Source organism: Fonsecaea nubica, assembly GCF_001646965.1.
Source record: "Fonsecaea nubica strain CBS 269.64 chromosome Unknown Scaff2, whole genome shotgun sequence".
Classification (NCBI taxonomy): domain Eukaryota; kingdom Fungi; phylum Ascomycota; class Eurotiomycetes; order Chaetothyriales; family Herpotrichiellaceae; genus Fonsecaea; species Fonsecaea nubica.
Window position 1 is genome coordinate 452305 of NW_019173675.1, and position 24092 is coordinate 476396.

Consider the following 24092-nt stretch of genomic DNA (forward strand, 5'->3'; position numbering starts at 1 on the left):
AAATCGTGTGGTAAAAGCAGATCCCGGAGATATGCGGCGGCGCGATATTGTAGTACATTTCTTCTCCTCGGGCAGTGTATCAGTGGCTCGGTCAGGCTGCACATCTATAGCTGTTTCTTTGTCCGCTGAAAGCCTCTCAGCACGCGTTACCTGAAAGGGTTCGAAGTATGTATCTCCTTCCACAAATGCTGTCCGTCGTCGTCACTCGTGTTGGGAAACCACAGGAAATTCAGCAGTTGGTCCTTCAGACTCTGCCAGCTCAGAATCTGCATTCTGTACACAAGCCGCTCGAGAACGGAAAGGTACCACGTCTTGTCTGCCTTGCTGTGCTGGTCGGCCGTGGAGGCCAGCGCGCCCATAAAGGTGATCCAGAGCATCAGCGATGTGGCCTTCCGCCATCTCTTACCGTCTTGACTGCTCGACGTGGAAATCAGATACTGCTTGATCCCTGCAGAGAGCTTTGCAAAGGGCGCTCGCACATGAGGGACCGGGAAGACTGCGATGAGGCTGTAGACGACGCCGGCACACCAAGCAGCCTGTCGAAGTGAATAAATCTCGTCTGCTGACGTACTGTCCCTCGAACTCAGGAACAAGGACATCAAGCTATGCTGGACAAAGTTCCTCTGGTCGACTAGTACCAACATGCTTTGCGATCGCGGTCTACCCATGATATAGTCCTCGACCGCCAGCAAGTATGTCGACAATTGCCATAAAACCAAGTGGAGTTCTTGAGCCACATCTGAAGGAAGCAGATCATAGAGCGTCTGGAATCCTACACCGAGCCGAGCTAGAGGATGCCCGATCCTTTCGACTGTGGCCAGGGTATGTTCCGGAGACTCCCCGATTGGCACAAAGGGCAAGGTCGGTTTCTGCAATGATCGTGACGCCAGGATCAGGTCTCCACTAAAATCAGTCAGATGTAAGTAAGCAAGAGTGACAATGCGCATAAGGTGGAGAAAAACGGTCATCTTGAGGTGAGCGTTCTTACTAGCTGAGCATTGCTGCCAGACCGGGGAACTCCATGTCATCAATGCCTCCCCGCATGGCCAGCATCTTTGCCAATCCATGGACGTGCATGTTCACGGGATCTAGTCGACCTGCGTAGATATCCAGGCCCTGCATGGCATTCATTGGCCCCTGCGAGGGCACCCGGGGTTGTTCGCTGTCGTCTGCTGCCTTGTCACCATGAAATGCCAGTGCCTGCACGGCGAGAATACTCTCGTCGGAACACCGACTTGAGACATTATTGAATCGTCTATTCACCTCTCGAACCACCAGCGAGTAGCAGTACCATTTCGCCCTCTGACTAACTGGGTCGAGGCCAGAAGCCTCGGTGACCGACAGCCTGGCTAATTGGCTGAAGCACAGGGCGTGGAACAAGATGCTGTTACTCATGTACCAAGATATCCAGTGGGGTACGACGCTTTCTTCAATGCGATCTGGTTCCGGGAGAAACATGATGTTGAAGTAGTGGTTAACTGTCGACGGCATGCAAAATTAGATCAAGGGCTTCTATCGGTCTTTGGATTGCATGTTCGATGCTGCGCACAAGATAGTGGGTGGTAGATTCGTTGGCTTACCTTGGCTAATAATAGGCGTAGCTATCTCTTTGGGCAGCTTCGATGGGTAGCTTGAAAACGGATCAATGTCGCCCAACCCTACCGCGCAAAGAGGGTTGGGAATAGGATACGCGGTAAAGATCGTCTGCCTTCTAGTTGGGACAACTAGTTGGCCGCCCGAGGGGCCAGCACGCCCTGGATCGAGGCCCTGGTCCTGTTCGTTGTCTATAAGCGATGCCGGGTCGGTGTTGACTGGATGGGTTTGCTTCGCGCCCGGAGCTGGGTTTGGGCCGAGCAAAGAACCGGTCTCCTGCCTCGACTGCTTGCCTTGCCTGATCTTGGCCCACGATGCGCGCGAAGCGTGGGCTCGGATCAGGGCTTTAGCCTCGCGTCTTGCCTGGTTGGAGTCGGGCCGTGCTGTGACGAATCGCAGTCTAGGTTCAGCTTGGTTCTTTTGTGCGGCTGGGTCGCCTTCCTCGGTCTGGTCTGGCATAATGAAATGGCAGACAGGGTTCGTGCATTGTGGTTGGGCGGAGACCGCTGCTTCCGCAAGCTTTGTTTCAATGGCACTCGGATCGGCGCAAGTCCCACGGGGGCAATACTAGTAGCCAGTGACCGAACGACTATTAGATGGGATGGGACACAAGGCGATGTGCAGGATCGTGATCGTGATGAAGGCAAGAGAGACGGTTGTGTTTGGAGCAAAAGCAGAATTTCCGAGGCGCAGGCCAGGCACGTGCGCGAGCAGCTGACTAACCGGATAGGCTATCCCGTTCTGGCAGTTGGATTTTAGCGCGGTGGAGCTTTACTGTAGTCGGCATAATTCCATATTGGTGTAATTGGTATCCACTGCTAAATGCTTTCCCGCACTGGTTCACCCTCTCTCTATGCCACGCCCCCCCTCTGGTTTCATACAGTATTTCAGCCTCACAGACTCTGCGAAACACATTCTATTGCCCTAGCAGCAGCCCTGAAACCCCTTGAAAATTGACCATCGCTCTAAAAATGTACCTCGGAGGTCCGGTAATGCATGCTGCTGGTGGGCAGCCTCTTCACTCTTCTAGTTCACCTTCCGGGACGGTGGCAGAATTTCAGAATGGCTGTTATACTTGATCCTTAGTCACCCAACCCTCTGACCACTCGAACACCACTTTGTCAGTTTTCACCGGGCGCTAGAAGCATATCTAACAGAAACTCTCAACGCACTTCCTGCGAGGTTATTTATTCTCCGAGACCCATACCTGGGGAACTGGCTTTGAAGACAACAGACATCACGTCCGACGAATTTCAGGCAAAATCTATAGCCACAGTCGACCCATCGCAGTCATGAGCAACGCTACGAATCCTAGTGAGTTGCCCTTCACCTCCCATTCAGACTCACGTTTCGGCGTCGCGTGAGGGAATGAATGAGATGCTGACAAGAATCACCCTATCCAGACGCTTCTCGCCAGCCTGCCACGCAGAATCCCTCAGATCCTTCGCGAGCTGAAGGCAGGATACCCACAACCTCTGACAGCGATAACCCGCCAGGAGCAATGCAGATGGGCGAGACAGCAGAGATGCGAGAGGTATGCAAACACGACCTAAGATGTTGTCACGCTGTCGTAAACTCATGCCTTCTCCTTTCTTTCCATTAGCGTCGAAGAGCACAGAACCGCATCGCCCAACAAGCATTCCGGGCGAGGCAGAAGATCAGGGTGGAGGCGCTAGAAGCCGAATGGACCCAGCTCCGACAGCTGCACGAGGCTCTGAATCGCGCCTGCTCGCAACAGGCCAAGGAAATCAAACAGCTGGAATCGCGCGTCGAGGAGCTCCTCCGCAGCATCGAACTCCTCAAGAACTCGCGCGACGCCGAGAGGACTTGGTCCTCGTCCCCGACGACGCCCGAGCACCAGTATCCTCAGACGAGTGCCATGACCGTGGCCGAGGCTGAACTACGGAATTTCTTCTGCGACGGCGGCGGAACCTCAGAGTTTCCTGACTTTCCCGAATCGTTCAGATCGTATTATACGGGCTATGGTGGAACTTGATCTGGCCGCCTTGAAGGATGGAAAAAAAGGGGAGAGCGGAGGAAGAATGGAACGCTCGCTCTACACAACTGACTGTCTTTTTTTTTTTTGAAAACATATATCGCAGACCTATCAATTGGCGTTCATTATGTGCTCCGTGGTGGTTGGGATCACCCCTTCATTTTACTCTTCATGTGAACCGTTTGACAATTGACACTCCATCTACCCAGGCGGAAACAATAGCTGTATTACGTGGGTATGATGGACCTGTTTCATTCTCGCTCCCATTTCAAAGATATCATATCTCGTCTGGCACATTGACTCCCACCTGAACGGCCTTCCAAACATCGAGGCCGTCAAGATCGCTCGTGCGCGGATGCCACAGGAACGACTGCAACAAGCCCTTCAGGTCTTGCCACCCGGCCATTTTGAAGCCGTCGTCCAACACTTCCATGATCCGGAGCAGGAACCACGGCCGGTCAGGCAGCCCAATCGACCCGATGGCCCCCATGATGAGAGTCCACAGATGCAACTTCCGTCGCGGGCGGCCGAAGCTCTTCCACTCGGTCGTCTGCAGAGCGCTCTTGAGCCGGTCGATCAAGGTTTCAAAGGGTCCCACAACCGGTGGGACGGGGAAGACGACGAGGAAGGAGTAGATGATGCAGGCCAGCCGGCAGGTTTCGTACTGGGAATCGTCCAGCGCGACGTCCGTGGTGTTCGGGGCGAGGAGTTCCTCCGCGGAGGGCAGGGACATCAAGCTGTGCTGGACATAGTTTCTCTGGTCGATGATTACGGGAGACGTGCGCGGCACCCACCTGCCACTCGCGTGGTTCTCGACCACCACGGTGAAGTCGCCTATATCCTGAATGACGGCCAGAAGATCGTCGATGTAGCTCGGCGTGGATGCCCCCGCGCTCCAGACGTGCCGGAAGCTCGTGCCCAGCTGGCCCAAGTCGCCAGCAACGGCGTCGCGCTCGTAGCTCGTGACCGACAGCCGGCCATCTTCGCGGACGAACGTGGCTGTGTGGGATATAAATGGAAAGATGGGCCGCCCAATATTCCGGCATGCGCCCATGATCCCACATCTATAGGTTCGGTGGCATGATAAGTCAGCAATTGGACGCTTCAGCTAGGCCGTTTCCTAGTTTTCAGGCAAACTGTGCGGTTGTGGGTATGTGGGGATGGTCGGGGGTCGCACTGGGCACGAAAAGGGGGCCGGCTTACAAAGATACCACGGTAGCAATCCCGTGTGTCTTGATCTTGGACAAAGGCCCAAGGAGCTCCATCATTTTGATGAGGCCAAGCACATGCTCAATGACGATCTCCATCTTCAGGTAGATATGGATCGACTGCAGCTCTCTCAAAAAGGACTGTCGTGGGTAGCTCTGGCCCCTTCTGATTCTGTCCTCGCGGCCCGAATATGCAAGCACCAGGACGGCCCAGATGTTGGAGTCCGAGAGGGCTCGTTCGGGGTTCGGGTCGCTGATTTCACGATTCAGGTGTCGAATAGCTTCTGTACCGACCAGTAGCTCCGTCGTGTTTGGTTCACTGATTCCCTGCTGGATACGGTCATGCACCATCACCGCGAACATCATAGCGTGCAGTTGTGCCGGCTGCTGCGATAGCGAGGCCATCATCGTACTCGCAAAAGACCTTCCATAGTTCCCGGTCAAGCCGGCATTGGATACCAGCTTCGCGAGCACATTGGGGACTGGATATGTGTACTAGTCAGTATCGACGAAACTATCCAATCTCTATTCGAAAAGCAAGGGTGGCTCGGGATTACTGACGGCTATGCATGTATCGTTTGACCACGCCATTCGGAACTGCTGATGGGAGAAGAGCATACGGTTCGTCGGCATCGGGCTCCAACAACGGTGGTGGGTTAGGAGGGTACTTCACCACAGCCAGAGCCTCGTGATGTTCTTGTTTCCTAGGAACCGCCTTCTTCGTCCCAGATATCCGGGCCTTCCCCCGCCCGACGTGTAGCTTTCGCGGGGTTGTAGCAGCCGGTGCTCCAGTTGTTCTGGATGTCAATGCGTCGTGTCGTCCATCTCGAGACTGTCCCGGATAGTCCTGCTGGTCCTGTTCGTCGTCCTTTGTGTCGTATCCGGCTTCCGTCCGCTCTTCTGGAGGGCCTGATTGGACGCGGAAAGTGACCGAGTCTTCCCAGTGGCCGGGTTGGAGTTGAGTTTGACGCATCTTAAAGAGTTGCCTTTTTCAGAAGTGAAGCCATTGTTGATGATGTGTACATGCAGGCAGATCAATGTCACGAAGCAAGAGTCCACCTTTGCTTGTTTGCATGGAGAGATGGGATGGCTCTTGGTCGACAATATCTGAAGCGTCGTTGACTAAGGTTTGGGGGGTCACACCAAGTGGGGCATCAACGAGGCTGATAGGGCGAGAGGTTTTTTCCCTCATTGGGATTAGTGGCAAAATCCAACTTCCTCTTGAAGCAGCTCCGTGTGAGCGCCTGGGCAGTGGATACCGCAATTCTCCCGACTATATGAGTACTTACCAAGTAGTATAATGGTACCATTGGCTTGGGAAAGTCAGACAAGATCACGGTTGCGGTCTAGAACCAGTTGCTACCCTTTGCCTTAAAGGAAACGTCCTAGATACAAGCTCCGTTTCGATTCGAAACTATCCGCCCCATTACTCGCTTGTCTATCCAGAGTGCATACAATCGGACAAACACCTCTCTAAGCGACCTGCAACCTATACTCTGCAAGGAGATGATGTTGTTCTTCTGGCTCGTTTCTCACAGAAATATCCTTCAAATGATGTCCACGGCCTTCACATGGTATTTCATGGAACACCCGTCTCACGTGCTTCACCCTTGGCCAGCTCTTCACCATTGATACTTCTTCGATTTCACTGTGGGCTCTGCGTGAGAATATCGAGGAATGTGATTCGCCGAGTCCGTAAGAAACCGTTGTGATCCTGTTTGAGGCAGTTCCACGACTCTTCCCGTGGTGTATGGTTGTGTATATTCAATCGGAAGCATCATACCCGCCGCTGGGGCTGGAAGGAAGACTTGGGATTGCGAGGGGATGTGGCTGTTTTGGTTGATATGGCTGGTAGGAAATCCACTGTTGTATGAGGTAGTTTGGGTTATGAAAGTGCCCGACGATCGAGCCTCTGGACCGTGCCCAACGGACACAAACCAGCCATTGGGACTTGTGAACGTGGACTGTCGACCCATTGTTTGATGCGATATTGCAAGCATATGGGTATTTGGATGAGGGTAGGCATGTTGAGTGACCGGACCGCCCGAATGTGAGCCACCGTAACCATTATTTTGCTGACATGTGTCAATAGAAGAGATCAAAATCGGTAGGTCCGAGAAAATGGCACACCTGAACCATCTGCATCATCTTGCGATTTTGCTTGTCATCTTTGCGACCCTTGTATACAGCCTGACCGAGTTGTGTTAGTGCAACAGCAACCCCAACCCCGCCGATGGCGAGAGTGACCGGATCGGCCATGTGGGTTGGATGATGACAGTGGGATCTTGGTACGGGGATCTTCAGATCGACAAAGCGTGCAAGTCTTAACAGAGCAAGAAACCAAAAGAGGTGGCCCAAACCTCTCTTATGACTCTGAGGTTGTCAGGCTCAGGCAGGCGAAGCCTTTGTGACAAATCTTGACAGGACGAGGCAGTGGCCGCCTTCGGAAGGTTGATGGGTTTCTTCGATTGGCTGCCTTTGTCTCAGGCTGGCACTTTTGGGACCCGTCAACACGAACTCGAACCGCTGCTGGAAGACTGGGCGCTGTTCAGCCCTGGAATCCGACGGTTGAAGTCAAGTCGGTCTCGGCACATCGACCTTGATAGGTCCAAATCAGCCACCGATGCACCATGTCACAAACGATGATAGGACCATCAGAAGCCACGAGGCAGTGAGACCCTTTACACTTTCATGCAGGATGCAGGGAAAAAACCAGCCGGGAAAAGCGTGGTGCGAGGACTACTGAGTCGTCAGGTTGGCAATCTCCTTCAGCCTCAGCTGGGTCTCTGCCATTCCGCAATATTAACCTGCGGTGATCCTGCAACTTCGCACCACGAAGGCGGCGCTTGCATTGCCCCCTCTCGTCTCGGAGCACGACAATCGAACACACAGTTGAAGCAATGCCAAATGGGATCCTAAGTTCTCCGCGCCGTGCCCGATACCAGCCAATCTATTCAGGTGCGTGGTTCAATGCTCGCATGACGGCATCAGGCTAATAACTCGAGAAGTAGGAAGCAATAACCCAGCCTACTATGGTTCCAGCGGAGAAGCCCTGGTAGCCCTGGACCCCAGCGGGAATGGCGCTTTTGTTGCTGCTGGTAACGGTCAAGACCACGCATATGTCTATCTTCCAGCACAACAGCATGTGGTCGACCGTCCGTATCCCGTGCAGGTGAACCAGCCGATTCACAAGAGGAGGAGCAGCTTATGCATATGTCTGTTGGTCATGCTAGTGCTTGTCTGTGTTGGGTCCCTGGGAGTGGTGCTTGCCGTTCACTACATCAAAAAGAACTCTGCAAAGTCCTCAGATTCCACATACTACTAGCATGGCCGCCGTTATTGGCTCATCGGGACTGTGAATTACCAGATATCAGGAGGCGTCTTTCGCACATTGGCAATGGGGGAAAGAGGTGTTCGGGTCTTCGTCAAGGGCTTTGTCAAGTCAGGGTGTCAGCTGGGGCGCGGATGTTTCGCTACATAGAGGAGACCGGATGGGAGTCGCACAATGCAAAAGAGTCAACACCACCTCTTCATCTCTGGGAGCTAGTATGTTTTCAAAGATCTCCTCTCCAATGTGGGCAGCTGAGTCTGGAGGATCGCAAGCAATTCTCATGGTCGCCTGGGGACAGGATAACCCGCCTGTCCAGGTTGATTAGGAGCCCCACCAAATCTGATGCCCATGTCCGGTGTCCAGATTCCTCCACCGCCAATCGTGCCACCTGCAACACCGACTGTTAAAGGCGAAGTGGAGGGCATTACACCTCCAGGAGGCGGATTCCTTGTTGGTACCGGTGCCGTCAGTGCTTCTTGGGTTTCGGCAGGGGGCTGTTGCTGTGGACGGCTTCTCGTTTGCGGTGCTGTATTTTGGCTCCGCAATTCCCTCCGCGTCTCCTGAAGATTGAGCCTGCCCATATCTTGTCCAGCAAGCTCCGCCTCAAGCTGACTGGCTTCAATCCTGCGTTCAGAGACTTGTGCCTTGCAATTGTCTCGGAAACGTGTCACATGAACCGCAAGGTCGTTGTAGAATTTTCTGCCCGTGTCCAAGTTGCTCATGAGCTCCTTATATTTGGCGTATCCTGTGTCCAGCGTCTGGAGAGCCTTCTGACGATCTTTGGTGCTGGTGTCACCCCGTCGGGCATCCGAGAATGCCTTGTTGGCTTCGCGCAGGCGAGCCACAATTTGGTCTTGTTCTTCTTGTTCGGTGATGAGAGCTTCGCGATCAGGCTCATAAGCCTGAAGCCGTGCTTCGAACAGCTTCTCAAACTGTCCTGGCTCGATCTTTTGCATGGGATACTCCCGCTCCAGGCGAGCTGCTTCGGCGAGCAAAGCCGGTCCAATATCATCGGATTTTGCTTTCTCTCTCAAAGCTGCAATGCGATTTTTCCGCCGAGTCTCCAAGCGAGAGACTTCGTTCAGACATGTCCGTAATCGAGAGGCGGCTTGCTCGATGGCTGGTGTCATAGTCGTTTGACTGGACGAGGGGACAAATCGCTCAAGATCACGGTCCGTGCCTGTCAAGATCTTGAGGATGTGCTCGTTCTCCCGGAATTTGGCCTGTACCAAGTTGTCACTCGAAGCAGCCGAATTCAGGTATGTCTGCAGCTCCTTTGAAGTCTGATATAATTTGGCCAAAGCCGTGGTAGAGGGTTGACGTGCCCATCTGTCCGTGCCGTATTTTGCTCGAGCTCGCTCATCCTCGGTTTTCTCGGCCTCTAGCAATGCAACGCCTTCCTGATAGATCGCGAGATCGTTCGTTTTCAATTTGGTTGTGTCGTCCATCGACCTCTTGATCCTGTACAGCGCGTCCTGCTGTCGAAGCTCCTCAGCTTTCGAAACGAGACTGCCAGGCAAGCCGAGCGGTTTTTCGAGGGCTTGTAATGACCCGGGCAAATCGAGCGATTGCAATACCTCCCTCAGCCTAGCTGTCATGGCTTCAAGATCAACGATGATGGATTGGTTGACAAGACGATCGCGCCGATCGGCGTATATGGACGCAGCTTGATGGACAGCATAAGGAACAAGCTTTTCGAATAATGGCCGCCCAAAAGGTTTGCCTTCGCCGAGCAGAGAAATCCCATTGACAATATCTGCAGGTGTTTTTGCAGCGACCATATTGGTTCGATCCAGAAGCCTCAGCTCTGATTTAGGGGTTGGTGTCTGCAGGTAGATCAGATCATTGTCCTTCTCAGCTCTCTTCAGCTCCTCAGTGACTTTGGACTTGAGTCCATTCAAATCCCCAGCTACTGTAGCATTAATGTATCGGGCTTCTTGAAGGCCTTCATTAACGCAGGTGAGACTATCCTTAAGCCTGGCAATCTCTTCTCCATACTGCTTGTTTTGCAGACAATATCGAGATTGTCGAAACTGCGCGGCAGCAGCAAAGTGGTGATGTTTCGCTTGGAAATGATGTATCCATTCCGCACTCACAGCCCTGGACTGGCGTGCGGCATCAGCTGCAAAGATGTAGTAATCCGAGACCTTGGCTGCAAGTTTTGCTACCGTGCCGTCCGACATGGTCCTTTTGATTGCTATCTGCCAGAACGATTCCTGTCCTTGTGCCAAACACAGTTGTTGTAGGCTGTCCAAGGTTATATCATCCATATCCTCCGGTGGAGTTGAGCGCATGTCAGGGAGGATGTCGGTCCGTATGAAGGCGAAGGTGCCGGCGGCAGCAATACTATACTCGGCAGCAGATTTGAGGCCATCTAGCGTCGCTCGGTTCGTCCCATACGCCAGTTGTGAATATAATGCCGCGAGATTGAAGAGTATATTTGCCAGCTCGAACCGTAGGTTGTTTTGTAGCACGGGCTTGTCTCGATCGTAGCCTATCGCGGGGTACCATGGGAAATCGACACCAACATCGATGGGGAATTTCCCGCCCAGATAGCGTAGCTGAGCAGCATATATCTGTAGGCGCTTGATACCGCTGACATGGGGTTCGCGGACATTTATGGCGTCGTTTCGTAAACGGTCAATGTCTCGCAGGTCATCTGCGAACATTTCCGGCGACTGATCATATTTCGTGGAGATGTATTGCTTGATTGCGGCGGACAGGTCCACAGAGTGCGTGCGACGAAAGGGGATTTCGAGGAGATTCCTGAGTTCTGTCAGTAAGACTCTTACAACTTAGAGCATGTACAAGACTTACGAAGCCATGCTGTAGTGATTGTGCAGCGCAACTGAGACTGCGGCTGAGAATCAAGTCAAGCGTGAAAGGCCCGTGTTGTGTTCGATCAAGGCTGTGTGACGTCAGCCTGGCCAAGGCTGCACCTGAGCCTCGCAACAAATGCGTGTTCCGCAGCCTTGTTCATCTGCTCAACCAACGTCCCAGTGGACACCTACGATAGCTCAATCGGAGTATCGCACTCTTCTCCGAATGCCAATGTTGTAAATCGAAGCTCATCCTCAAACTCAGCATGGCGCCCAACCTGTCATGAAAGATCCAATCGAAGGGCGGCGGAGTTCTCCATGAAGACATCCACCAGTTGCCCCTCGTTCGCTCCAATGAGATGTCTATCTTTTTGCCATCGGATCCTCGACGCCCTTCACGCTCCTCGCGCCCTTCAGACTATTATCTCCTACCAAGTCTTCTTCTTCCTCCATATCTAGCACTGTTCCTCTCAACATCGATTTCTCAAGAGTATCCTGCGGTCAAAACGGTTCCAGACTTTTTGCTCGCGCGACGTTAAGATTTCTATATCGTTGCCTCTCCCATTGTTTGTCTATTTTCTGTTTCCTAGCCCTCAACTTCTGCCCTCTGCCAAAATGGCCCCGTCTGCGATCAGCGATATCCTCCCTTCCGGCCCCTTGGCCTCAAAATCCGTTGCTCCTGGCAAGGAAGAACATGTGCACGGCATGCAAGACAAGTCGCCCCTCGCGGCCATCTCGCACGGCGACGTGATGTTGCCTGGTGTTCCCAAATTCGACAACTTCGCCGCCCAACGCCAATGGCAGCTTGAACATATGGCCGCGGCTTTCCGGCATTGGGCACGAGAGGGCTTCGTCGAGGGAATATCAGGACATATCAGTGTGAGAGATCCGGAGAACCACGAAGTCTTCTGGACGAATCGTACGTTCCCACTCAACAACAGTGTTCCCTTTTTCGACAGATGAGGACCATAAACTAATCACCAAATAGCGCTGGGTGTGCATTTCGGCCTTCTTAAAGCAAGCGACATGATAGCAGTGGATCTGTCGGGCAAGGTCGTGGGAGGAAACAGAACCCGACCCCCCAACGCCGCTGGCTTCTTAATCCACAGCGAGGTCCACAAAGCCCGCCCGGACGTGACTGCGATCTGCCACGCCCACACCGTCTACGGCAAGGCTTGGTCCGTCTTCGGCCGGCCGCTGGAGATGCTGACGCAGGATGCCTGCAAATTCTACAACTCCCACTCGGTCTACAACTCGTACGGCGGCGTCGTGCTCGCGAGCGAGGAAGGTGCCGAGATCGCAAAGGCCCTGGGCCCGACCAACAAGGCCTGTATCTTGCGGAACCACGGGCTGTTGACCGTGGGCAAGACGGTCGACGAGGCCGCCTTCCTGTTCCTCAGCATGGAACACGCCTGCCAGGGCCAGCTGCTGGCCGAGGCCGCGAGCCAAGGCGGCAACTTGGCCAAGGTGCTCATCTCGGACGAAGAAGCCACCTACACCAACAAGATGGAGACCGACGACCAGACCAGCTACGCCGAGTTCCAGGTCTACGTCGATTGGGAGGACTATCACAGCAAAGGCGAATTCAGGAAGTAAATATTACACAGAAAATAGAATGGCAGGTGGCATGTGGTGGCGAAACGATGATTTAGCGACAAACAACAGAGTTTCGCTTATAGCCACAGCGAAGGTAGTGATGAGAGAATCGTAAAGTGTGAAATAATATTACAAAGACCCCTGGAGCGTCGCGGGAGAGTGAGCCTCGTTCGTCTCATTGCCAACAATCAATATTATCAACCAGCCTGTAAGATACGCCGTGCCTTGGCCGAGGAAAGAACCCTCTGTCCGGAAACTAGGATTACAAATGAATCTCCCATAGAGCATGGACCTGACTGAGGAGTCATTGCCGCCACAGAAACACGGCGAGAGGATCCATACGGGGCGGAATCCTGCGTGGGATGTGGCGAAGGGGTTTCAGGCGCGGCCTTTTCCCAATATGCGTGATGATGAACAATATCGCTCCCCGGAGACAGCTCCCCGTACGCAGACTGGACTCCGTCCACTCCAGTCGGAACAGTAAATGATCTCGCTGCGTCGCTTTTCCATAATTGCCTCAGTTGAAAGAGAGGGTCGCTGGACAGTCCACAGCGGAAAATGTCCGGGTATCGACCATGTTGTATGTAGAGGTAGCCATGAACAGCCTCGTGCATGAATCCCGTATGTACAACCAGCCTGCGGTTGTTGATACTTGGGGTTGGACTCTGAACGGTCCGAGAGATGCCTGACCACTCGTAACAGGTTCTGGAGGCGAATTCTTGCGAGGAGATGATAAATGGTAGAGGGTTGCCATCATACAGGTCCCTCGGACCGCCTCCATCGAATTTTAAAAAAGCCGTCGCTATATGGATGTTGCACTCACTCACTGCGGCTGACCCTCTTGTTCTCCGTTCTGGCGTTGCTCCGGTCGAAGATCATTTGCCGTCTGCTCGCGCCGTTCCTCCTGACCCCATTCATTCCAAGTCCAGGTGATGGCGCAACCAACGAGAATCCACCTTGAGAGGAAACTCCAAAGAGCCGCTCGCCACAGCAACGCTCTCTGCCACATGGGCCGTTTCCAAATGCCAGCGCTCGTCAAGATGGTGGCGATGAGGAGAAATGGACCGACTTCACATGACAACAACAGGGCTCTCTGCAAATTAGGGTATGCTCTCCCAAATGCCGTGGTCCTGGCACTGTCGTTACCGCCGTTTCTCCTTCGCGGGGGAGGCATGTTGAGGAATTTGTGGACGCTTTGGTAAGTCGCGAGGTGGGCTATGGCGTGTGTTGTCGATGAATGCGTCGATGGACAATGTCGATTGTTGGCGCGAGTAATGCAAGGAGCGTCTAGCAAAAGACCTCTTGCAATGAGAGGACTACTGCCACTCCGGGCTACTCTGGATCTTCACCACTGATGGCAACAGGTCGAAGAAATTGGTGCTCATGAGATGGCGCCAGTTCAGGCAGAGACGTGAGATAAGGAACCGATGCCGTCACTTGTCTTCGGGTTGTCGACTTGTTTGAGCTCATGTGACGCTTGCTGACGGTCGAGGGCGAGTTGCGCAAAGCGTCGCGGCGCTGAGAGGTTAGCCAGCTTATAGTGTCACTAGTTGTCTCTCACTGTTGGATCAGAGGATTACGAAGGGATCGGTGAATAACTTTGACAGTACTGGCCGAAGGACCTTTATGAGGTCATAAAGAGCGAGACATGTGTGCTGGAGGAAGGAGAAGAGACTCGTAACTTGAAGGTCGTTGGTTGCTATGATGGAATAAATGGTAAGCACACGATCAACATGTTCGGGTGCCCATGATTAGGCTCGTTTGTCAAAAAGTTTGCAGAGTTTGCGAGATTTGCAGCGTTTGTTAGTTTTGCTTCGCCTTGGTTGAGCTTCCACCAATCAGCTCTCACCCTTAATCATTGTCAGGTATACGAGGTACGGAGCGTCAAAATGTAATCAATTATCGATAGAAGAACTCAAAGAGTTGAAGTAAAAGGCCAACAAAGGGTCAATCTATACGAAGTACGGCACAAATCCAGCCAGAGAGAAAAGAAAAGAAGGAAAAAAAAGAAAAGGAAGCAACTCTGTCCACATCACCACCCGAAGCCTTCCTCAATGAAATCCACATTTACGCCCTTGTCAAGCATCGTCCGACACCCACGCCTGACTTCATCTGCCAGGCCCCCACCAGCACAGACACTCACGCCCATACAACCAACTTTCTGCTGTGCCTCCGCCGCAATGAGGGCCTTGACGTCCGGTCGTCCTCGTGCCATCTGAACGTGTTCGCTTGGGCTTCGGATAGGCTGGCTGAGGTTGGCCCGAGTGACGTATAAGAGAACTTTGAGCACCTCTCTGCGTCCTTCCAAGCATAGGATCTCATGCATCCATGATCGGATCCAGTCGAGACATTCCGTAGACGGTATAACCCACACAAGCGTGACTCGTCTCGCCGCTACGGTACCATGTCCGTAGCCTTCAACGAGCTGTTTGACATACCCAAGTTGATGTGTAATGCCGACACCGCTTGCAAAGAGGAGGACAGTTCCGTAGCTTGACATACTTCGTTCGTTTCCGTAAGGTCCTTCAATCAACGCATTGACCTCCAATCCTGCTCCTGCAGTCATTGCCCGCTGCCAGAGTTTGTTTGTCATGCCGTTTTGCTTTTTGACAATCAGGGAGATTGTTTCGTCTCCACGTTTCTCAATGTCCTTGGAGTATATATGAATGGCAGGTCTCTTTTCGCTGTAATTGGATTTGAGGGATGACGATCGGTTCAAAGCTTCTTCGACCCCGGACCATGCGACAGAAAAGGGATGCGCAGTCCATAGGCCGATTGAAGGGATTGTCAAATATAGCGATTGGCCGGGTCGATAGGTCCAAGGCCTCGGGTTAGTGATCGTGATCTTCACCACGCCACCGTTGAGGGGTTCCACCTTAGCCTTGGTCCCACCACTTCCAATACTTCTGTAAACCAATGTCGCGAGTCTGAGGAATCTTGCTGTGGCCCAAATTATAATCGCTCCAAGCAAAAAGCCCTTTTGATATGTACCGTCAAGGTGCATCCAGAGGAATGCCAGGACCAACACAACCAGGACGACATGTAGGTGATGGAAAAACTCGTAAGCCAAGCTTCGGATCATCTTGGGACTTGAGAACAAGATGAGGACGAGGCTGATGGCGGCAATCAAGCCACTGTAAATGAAAGAACTGTTCAGTGACGCCTTCACTGCTGCCCAGCTGCTTGACTGCACTTTTGCAATGAGCCAACACAGGACATGAGTAGTGGCCTCCAAGATAGTGAGACGACCAAACCAGCGGTGCATCAGATTGAATGTATCGTACGAAATGTCCAGCATCGTTATCAGGGGGTTTTTCACTGTCGACATGACCATGATTGGGATCATGTTGGCTATCGCCAGTGTACCGGTCCGGTTTCTGAGAATAGGCAAAACCTGCTGCTCTGCGTGCGACCATGGGATGTTCCAGGTGCAGAGGAAAAAATTGATGATGACAACTGACATAATGAATAGAGTTTGCAGTCGTGTTGGAACTGTCCCCAGTGTGATATGTTTAGAAAATCTGATCTCTCGTGCCCGTCGATAGAAGAGGACCGGCGCGTATAGCAACTTGCTCTTGCTTAGACTGATGGCGGGCGAGGAGCTAGAAAAGTATCGAAGAGCGCCTGCGCCTGACATGGAGGCCAAGTGTCGAATGTGTGCGTTGAGCCGCAAGGTCCATGAATAGGCGAGTAACAAGGCGACAACACCCAGCAACGCCCAAATGTAGGAGTGGGCGATGGTCCGGTGGAGTGCTTCGCGTTGCGCTTGTGCTGCACTATTCTGATAACTTGGAGTCCCGGTGGTCGATGAATTTCCCGTCGTCGCAGCCTGCGTGGCCGCAAACATGGCTGCCATCGCAAGGGAATAAGAAAAGAACGTCATCTTGTGAAAGGCGGCAATACCTCGAGAGGCAAAAGAGAAAGAGCAACAGACGAGCCCGGCTCGTTAGGCAATCAGGCAGACGGCAGATGCCTTGGATCACCGAGAATGCACAGTATACCAGACGAGCATTGAGAAGGTGACACAGACTCCCCCGATGGTCCCAGTGATGAAGAAGAAGACGCCAAGGAACAGCTGTTGGAGCTAGGTTGTAGTCACTTGAATATTTAAATCACCCAAGATCTCGAGACTTAGCGAGATGACGAATCCAAGGGCCAAGATCCGTGGTAATGACTTGTGTGGGGTAAACCGACCTGGTCTGAAACGAAGCTTTCCCGCTCATGGGCAGAATGGGTGAGCTTTGTTTATCTATTGAGGGCTTACGGGAGACACATGGTCCATGTGATTTCGATCCCCCTCCGGGGCCATAGCTTGCGACTATTAATATTGAAGGAATGTCCGGCGTTGTACAACAACAAGGGCCAGAGAAGCGGGTGGCGACCATAGAAGGGCATACGGGGCAAGAAGGTGACACGGCGAGACAGAGAGAATCCATGAAACCATGAATCTATGAATCCAACAACCAAATTCCAAAGCTGTGGGAGGCGCAGATAAGGCATGCGCTAAAATCCTCGGTCACCTGAGAACAAATACATGAGCAAGGTACTCGTAGATGCACTCGAATATTACGTAGAGGTTGATCTCTCCATGGAGGAGAAAAGGAGGAAAGGAAATGACCAGGTGGTCGAAGGAGGATGCGGGCGGGTACCTGCCAAGACCAGCAGGTGGTTTTCCGATTGGTGGATCTGGGTCGGACCAATCTCAAGCGACCGGGAATGCCCAGCCACGATAACAGTTAAGCCAATCATATCTGCGCCGGTCGCTCTCCCACTCGCCGCAACCTGAAACAAGTAGTTTCGCCGAGTGCCCGCTATCAATCTAATCGGTATCAGCCTTGGCCGTTTTCTATTTCCGTATTGGCTATCGTACTATAGGTATGTAGGTAGGCTCGTAGCCCTGGCCTGCCTGCGTCCTGTGGATCTCGAGGGATCGTCAACGACCTCTCTTCACCTTACTCGTTGAATCGCCAGCAACGGACCTCCGGCTGAATATTGGCTAGTGTTGTGCATAAGGGAACATTCCAGGCACGGACGAGAAATGCCGAATGCATGTAGTGCAAACTGCAAAATGCGGTGCAGTGTCGTGGTGACGAATGCTTTTTTCTCTGCAAGGGGCGGTGGAACATCAACCCCATCGACCACACACAACGGGCTACGGCTTTGTCACCCTACGTGGCATAGTCCTCTTTCGCGTGCTATTGTCACAGGCTTAACTCGTCTTCGGGCACAGCTTCCACATGGTGATCTTCCCGACCACGCAGCCGAGACATGTGGTCGTCGGCAATCCCTGTTCGAGTACCAAGATAGTGGTCTTTTGGGAAGTATTCCGCGCCTGACCCTTTACACTCACAATCTCCATCCCTGTGCACCTCAACCATAGTGGTCCTCTTTAACTCACACGCAGCGATCTTTGAATTTTCGGTATACAGCCGGAATGCAGAAACCTTTTGTGATCCAGTCCTCTACATTTCCGACCCAGCGATGTCCGACGTTGAGTTGGGTCTACGTCCCACAATGAAGCCCCTCATGTGTTTCTTGCCAGGTCGTGGAAATTCGAGGCCCAGGACAAGACGTTCGAGTCGAAAAGCCACTCTGCAGTGGAGTCCGTCCCTGGCACCATCAACAGAGTCGACCCAAGGGAACTTTCACATGAGACACCGTCACGGCTCTTTTGCGGTCTGCCTGGTCCTGCACCGCTCCCGATCATGTATACACTCATTGGATGTCCGCATGCGCGAGGGAATTCTCGTAGTTGGGGTCATCTTCTCTCTGATATTCCGAAATAGTCCTGGAGCTTTTGAGATTGCGTTCCGCGATATCAGACTGACCTTCATATCCGATTTAATTGTATCATCATCCCTCTTGCTGGATAGTAGTCCGCGATAGATCGACCAAACACTTGCGCCGGATGACTCGGACCCGCGGCTACCAGTGGTTATATTTGACGGATTCGTATGAACCCTACGAGTATGGGGTTTTCGGCCAGACGTTGCGGTAAATCACAAGTGACGGCGGGGCTGTACCAGGCAATCAGTCGCGAAACGGGGTATGAGCCGCTCAATCGGGCAATTCTTCAAAACTGTCTAATCCTTACCGTGCGCAATCTCTGCAGCTTCGTCATCTCAACTGTGTGGAATACTTGCCTTTGCGATGTACGACATGAAAGGAACGACTCTGTTGCAGGGAGTGGAATAGTTGTTGGGCAGTGGAGTTCGCGGTGCCGCCATTGTGTGCATACGCACTTGTGCTCCGTATATCTCTTTTGTGATCTCTGTCCATTATTAGAAACAGCATGCGCTATCCACGTGGGACTTTATTCGGTCTCTGCTCCCTCCTCCTCCAATGTTGATTCCCCTTCGAATCCCTCAAGATGGCTTGTGGCATTTTTTTCAAGTCCACTAGTTTGGCGAAGGGGTCTGTGCCGTCAGGATTTTGTTCGGGGAGCAGGGATCGGACCCGGGGAACGGCCGCAGACACATACGCGGCATCCGGACAAAGGTGCAGGTAGATGGAGCTTAACCGTGCTAATCAGAAGAGATCTCGCCACAGATAAAATATATGTATGACGCCACTATGGGTGATGGACTGTGAAGACCGTGAACGTGGCCATGGGGGGTTGAAATGCAGACAGAGATGCGTAGACGTCATTGTTTGCCATATTATGCCATATTATTCCATCCACCACACCCGCCTGGGGACATTTTGACATTTCCCGTGTCTGTTTTCGCCATGTATCAGCGAGCTCTCGGTCAATTGTAGTGTATTGTTAAGTTCCAACCACTGCAGTAACAAATGAAGACCATAAAACACTGCAACCACAATGGCTGCTTTCCCACACCTTGATCTCTATTGCTCCTCGACACCTGGGTTCCTGCAAAGGCCTTGGAGAGAGCTCAGTCGTCTCGACAATTCAGGCTAGATCACAGCCATAGAGAATCCCTTTCGATCCGGCTTCTTCACAAGACTGACGCGAAAAGAGAAAAGGGAAATAGATGGCGTAGAACTTCCATATACATCTGATCCAGCTCCAGGAAAAAGAGAGATAGTATATAATATATACTTTGACTCTTACTCGTACCAAGTTACGGGAGGCGGAACTTCCTCCGCCATGGTCCCCTCTGCCACCACATCTTCCCACTTGTTTTCTATCCTGTGGGGACGGTGGTTTGATAATCCAGGCCTCTCGACTCCTCGTACCGAGTACAAAGTCTTCTCGATTCGCGGCATACTTACTAAGTACGTACCTAATCTAGCACGCCCTAGGGAGATATCCAGACGATATCGTCTCCGATGCCTGGCTATACTTTCCGCACTTTGGCATGTGCTTGCCTAGTTTATACTTAGTCAGTAGTAAAGCCTCCGCGCCGCCGGAGCCACGGTGCCTTTTCACCCTCCGCTCGCTGTCTCTTGCCCCTTTCTTCTACTTTCGGCCATTTAACACCCTCTGTTCAGTTTGCATTTACCGATATCGCCGCGCCGACCTGTACGAGTATGTACCTCGTAGAGGTGCTGGGGCCCACGCTGTTAGTTCGGGCGTCTTTTCGTTTCGTTGTACATACTTCTCCCAGTGGTGGTAGCTGGGTCCTATCAGTCAGTAGTACGAAGCATATCGCACTCCACTGGTCAAGCACTATCGACGTATGATGATGGTACGGAGCAAGGGGACTTTCTTCTCGCTGCGAAATGACCGGGTCTTGTTTGTCGGCTACGGTCCTCCGAGGCTCCATGATGGCACATGGGATCGACGTCAACTTTTCCACCTCGTACAGCCCTGACTAGCTGGCTAGCTGGATCTGTATATCCGAGCGAGAGGATATATACTCTCTTGACTGACGCTATATTATCCTCGTCTTCCTCATCACGAATTCCAACCCACAGAGTATTTACCATTCGAAAGCGATATCAATTCTCACTTATTTTGTTCTTTCCTATACCTTTCTTTGCCTTTGAGGCGAGAGAGCCCCAGAAAAAAAAACCGTCATTGTGCCATCACACCAATCAAACCTAGAAACGGAACATCCACGGACTGACCTATTGTCTTGAGATTCTCTTGTGTCAGATAAAATTGAGACAGCATCCACTGGCGTCAGGGATTTTGGTGACACTGAAGGAGTACTCGGTACAGATCCTCAGACATAAAGAGCACTGAAGAGAAGAGAGAATAGATCAAAAAGGCTGACATATGGCTGGGGATTATCCTCGACTTGGTCGTTCGGTGGCAGCACCAGATAATGCACAACAGAGCAGCAATGGGACAGATTCACACCAAGAACAGAGTGACGATCGGCCTGGAGCACCACCGATGCGTGAGAAGGAGGCTGAGACGCCGCCTATACCTGATGCCACTACAAGCCACACGCAGAAGGAGACAGAAGCCAACGCAGAGGGTTGGCCGGTCCGCATGGACTCGGATTTGACCAGGCACGACACCGAAAATATCACAACCACCAGGACTATGACTCTGGACCACCAGCCCAGCGTAACCAAGACGGTCTCGCGCGTGCCCACCGCAATAAAACCTCCGTCCTTCTCCCCTGCACACGAGATCCTGTTCATTGCCGTCGTCAGCTCGGCGCAACTCCTGACCCAGTCGGCCCTCGCGCAGTCCATTGCACCCCTACATGTCATCGGCCGCTCCTTCAACACCACCAACCCGGGCCAGCTGTCGTGGCTTGCTGCAGGCTACTCCCTGACGGTAGGGACGTTCATTCTCCCCGCCGGGCGATGGGGGGATCTGTACGGACACAAGAGGCTCTTCTTGGTCGGCTACTTCTGGTTCGCGCTGTGGTCGATGATCGCCGGTTTCGCGGTCTTCTCGCGCTCCCTGATCTTCTTCGCCTTCTGCCGCGGCATGCAAGGCATCGGCCCGGCGATCTTGCTCCCCAACGGCATCGCCGTGCTAGCCCGGACTTATCCTCCCGGAAGGAGGAAGAACATGGCTCTCAGCATCTTCGGGGCCACCGCACCCGTGGGGTTTGTCCTCGGCGCCATTTTCTCGGGCATCTTCGCCCAGTTCGTCTGGTGGCCTTGGGCGTACTGGGTCTTGGCCATGGTGCTGGTTGTGATCGGGGTCTTGGTCTTCTTTGTGGTCCCTCCCATGCCCGTCGCAGGGCCCTCGGCGTCTTTCCAGGAGCTGGATGCCACTGGCACCGTGCTTGGCGTGCTGGGTCTGATGTTCTTCAACTTTGCCTGGAACGAAGGCCCTGCGTCTGGATGGGGCAAAGTGTATGTGTATGTCCTGCTCATCATTGGCGTGGTATTGCTTGTCGCATTCTTCTGGTTTGAGAAGAAGAGAGCCACGTTCCCGTTGCTGCCCATGTCGTCCTTCACCATGGACACGAATCTCGTTTTTGGCTGCGAAGCACTGGGTTGGAGTTCGTTTGGAGTCTGGGTATTTTATCTCTGGTGAGCAACGTCCTTCTTCACTCGTCTCCCTAGTGTGGAGGCCTCTGCTAAATTTTCCTTTTTCTCAGGCAATTTCTCGAGCTCGAAAGGGGCCAATCAATTTTGCTCTCAGCTGCTCAGAGCATCCCCACGGCGGTGTCCGGTTGTATAGCGGCGATAACCACCGGACTTCTAATCGCAAGAATGCAGCCGGGATGGATCATGCTCATCAGCATCAGTGCCTTCTTGACAGGAATGATCCTGCTTGCCACGATGCCGGTGCACCAGACTTACTGTAGGCTTGCCCCTCCCCCATAAGAAGTCCACGACCTTCCATATGGAAGTCTGTTTCAAAGCCTGTCGCTTCGCGAATCCGAACCATCGCTAACAAGAAGTCAGGGGCGCAAACTTTCGTGTCGACCATCATTACTCCCTGGGGAATGGATATGTCGTTCCCATCCGGAAATATTGTGCTGTCTGACCATATGCCGCCCGAGCATCAGGGATTGGCGGCATCCCTCATCAACACAGTCATTAATTACAGTATTTCCATCGGCTTGGGCATCGCAGGGACTGTCGAAGTTCATGTGAATGAAGGTGGTCGTAACCCGCTCCAAGGCTACCGCGGAGCCTGGTATTTGGCAATCGGACTTGACGGACTGGGCATTTTGTGTGCTATATGTCTGATTCTCTCTTGGAGAGCGCAGGTCAAGGGTAAAGAAAAGGTGAACAGTGAAAAGGCGGATTTGGCGTAGTCTAGGCTTTTCAATTGTTTAGATGTCATCAGCATCAGTCAAGCCCTCAGCCAGCTGCAGCATCTTTCAGTTCCAGGATTCCATCACCAGGATGGCGTATCTTTTGAGAGGTCATGTCTTTCAGCTATTCCAAAAGGCAGCGTCTGATCAGAACCCTAGTGCTGTCATTGAACCAGGACTACAGGCTCTTGTTGGAACTGCCAGGCTAATGTTCGAAACGAGGAGGGAGAAATGTAAACCCAGTCACATCTGATTTCCTCCCGAGTGCTGCTTGGTGAACAATATGCGTTTCCTGAAGCATTGTTTTCCCTTATTTGCAGGCCCGCCACAGACTGGAGCAAGCACATCAGAGGCAAGACTTCTGGAGCAGGCAGCCTGCAAATTCCCGTAGGAAGAGTTTTCAGGCGGACAACGGTCATTCCGAATCTGACGGCGGCCCAGCATCTCCATCGTCTGTCTCATCTGGGTGTACATCGGCGTTTTGGAGACCTTCGTTGAGAATATATTCCTCCTTGATGAGTATGCTGCGAAGTTCTTCTGTTCTAGGTGTGCAGATTTCGGCAGGTTTTCTGCCATGTTTATCTTTGACTCTAGGATCACCTCCGGCGTCAATCAACATTTTGGCCATTGCTTGTCCAAGTTCCACTTCTCGCTCGTTCGCGTACTTGACTGCGGAATGAATTGGGGTCTCTTTTTCCCTTCTGTTCAAGGGATCGCACTCGAGGAACTCAATGTTGAGTAGTTCGTCCATAACATCATCTGAAAACGAGTCAATATAATCCCTGTCAGAGATAAAGCCTTGTTGACATACATGCTCCATAACTTGCACAGACGTGTAAAAGGTGATTTCCCATGGTGTCTGTGGTGGAGTTGAAGAAGTCTGCTATTTGTTCCTTGCTTTTGTCCTTCATGTCATTGAGAACTTCGTGAAACAATTCGACATTGTCTCTCCGACATGCTTCGAGGATCTGTTCTTTCGGAGATGCGCCCTGCCAAGCTTGTCAATGGAGAGAATGAGACACGGGCACAACCAGCTCACATCAACATGCTCAGCCATGATGGCTGCCTAGAGAGCCGCAGAAACGTAGTTGGTCACGAAAATATGACCGTGTTCGCTGAACCTCGTACAGACGCTTTTACCGTTTCGCAACCCTCGACTCCGCGGCGGATGGTCACGGGTTGGGTACAGGACTTGATGGACGGTAGCAGACGGAGTGATCGCTGTGAATGCGCTGGAAGGACCGACGAGACAGAAGGAGTGAACAGGAGCAGAGGCAGAACGAGTTCTATAATAATGAATTGCAGACAAAGGGGCACTTCAAACACTCGATCCAGGCATCCCGCCAACCCTTCGACACAGGCCAGCGCCTCATGAAGCAAAATTGCCGAGCACCCCCCGCTCTCCGCTTT

General features: G+C 52.6%; 11 protein-coding genes across 11 annotated transcripts; 4 read left to right on the plus strand and 7 right to left on the minus strand.

Moving 5' to 3' along the window:
• Positions 1-146: 146 nt before the first annotated feature.
• On the minus strand, positions 147-2052 carry AYO20_00590 (hypothetical protein; the record flags this gene model as incomplete). The annotated part of the gene is made up of 3 exons (XM_022638899.1): positions 147-903; positions 989-1478; positions 1581-2052. The coding sequence occupies 3 exons, from the start codon at positions 2050-2052 to the stop codon at positions 147-149; spliced, it is 1719 nt and encodes a 572-aa protein (XP_022505182.1).
• Positions 2053-2885: 833 nt separating this feature from the next.
• Positions 2886-3589, plus strand: AYO20_00591 (hypothetical protein; the record flags this gene model as incomplete). The annotated part of the gene is made up of 3 exons (XM_022638900.1): positions 2886-2907; positions 2997-3127; positions 3197-3589. 3 exons carry the CDS (start codon positions 2886-2888, stop codon positions 3587-3589), a joined length of 546 nt encoding a protein of 181 aa, XP_022505183.1.
• Positions 3590-3866: 277 nt separating this feature from the next.
• On the minus strand, positions 3867-4643 carry AYO20_00592 (hypothetical protein; the record flags this gene model as incomplete). Its single annotated transcript, XM_022638901.1, has 1 exon — positions 3867-4643. One exon carries the CDS (start codon positions 4641-4643, stop codon positions 3867-3869), a length of 777 nt encoding a protein of 258 aa, XP_022505184.1.
• Positions 4644-4788: 145 nt separating this feature from the next.
• On the minus strand, positions 4789-5770 carry AYO20_00593 (hypothetical protein; the record flags this gene model as incomplete). Its single annotated transcript, XM_022638902.1, has 2 exons — positions 4789-5279; positions 5359-5770. The coding sequence occupies 2 exons, from the start codon at positions 5768-5770 to the stop codon at positions 4789-4791; spliced, it is 903 nt and encodes a 300-aa protein (XP_022505185.1).
• Positions 5771-7697: 1927 nt separating this feature from the next.
• Positions 7698-8122, plus strand: AYO20_00594 (hypothetical protein; the record flags this gene model as incomplete). The annotated part of the gene is made up of 2 exons (XM_022638903.1): positions 7698-7755; positions 7809-8122. The coding sequence occupies 2 exons, from the start codon at positions 7698-7700 to the stop codon at positions 8120-8122; spliced, it is 372 nt and encodes a 123-aa protein (XP_022505186.1).
• Positions 8123-8406: 284 nt separating this feature from the next.
• Positions 8407-10953, minus strand: AYO20_00595 (hypothetical protein; the record flags this gene model as incomplete). Its single annotated transcript, XM_022638904.1, has 2 exons — positions 8407-10894; positions 10946-10953. The coding sequence occupies 2 exons, from the start codon at positions 10951-10953 to the stop codon at positions 8407-8409; spliced, it is 2496 nt and encodes an 831-aa protein (XP_022505187.1).
• A 609-nt stretch (positions 10954-11562) lies between these two features.
• AYO20_00596 (hypothetical protein) lies at positions 11563-12543 on the plus strand (the record flags this gene model as incomplete). The annotated part of the gene is made up of 2 exons (XM_022638905.1): positions 11563-11866; positions 11936-12543. The coding sequence occupies 2 exons, from the start codon at positions 11563-11565 to the stop codon at positions 12541-12543; spliced, it is 912 nt and encodes a 303-aa protein (XP_022505188.1).
• An 823-nt stretch (positions 12544-13366) lies between these two features.
• AYO20_00597 (hypothetical protein) lies at positions 13367-13717 on the minus strand (the record flags this gene model as incomplete). Its single annotated transcript, XM_022638906.1, has 1 exon — positions 13367-13717. One exon carries the CDS (start codon positions 13715-13717, stop codon positions 13367-13369), a length of 351 nt encoding a protein of 116 aa, XP_022505189.1.
• An 858-nt stretch (positions 13718-14575) lies between these two features.
• AYO20_00598 (hypothetical protein) lies at positions 14576-16390 on the minus strand (the record flags this gene model as incomplete). Its single annotated transcript, XM_022638907.1, has 1 exon — positions 14576-16390. The coding sequence occupies one exon, from the start codon at positions 16388-16390 to the stop codon at positions 14576-14578; it is 1815 nt and encodes a 604-aa protein (XP_022505190.1).
• A 4335-nt stretch (positions 16391-20725) lies between these two features.
• On the plus strand, positions 20726-22682 carry AYO20_00599 (hypothetical protein; the record flags this gene model as incomplete). Its single annotated transcript, XM_022638908.1, has 3 exons — positions 20726-21948; positions 22017-22222; positions 22327-22682. The coding sequence occupies 3 exons, from the start codon at positions 20726-20728 to the stop codon at positions 22680-22682; spliced, it is 1785 nt and encodes a 594-aa protein (XP_022505191.1).
• Positions 22683-23097: 415 nt separating this feature from the next.
• On the minus strand, positions 23098-23739 carry AYO20_00600 (hypothetical protein; the record flags this gene model as incomplete). Its single annotated transcript, XM_022638909.1, has 3 exons — positions 23098-23441; positions 23494-23671; positions 23722-23739. 3 exons carry the CDS (start codon positions 23737-23739, stop codon positions 23098-23100), a joined length of 540 nt encoding a protein of 179 aa, XP_022505192.1.
• Positions 23740-24092: the final 353 nt, after the last annotated feature.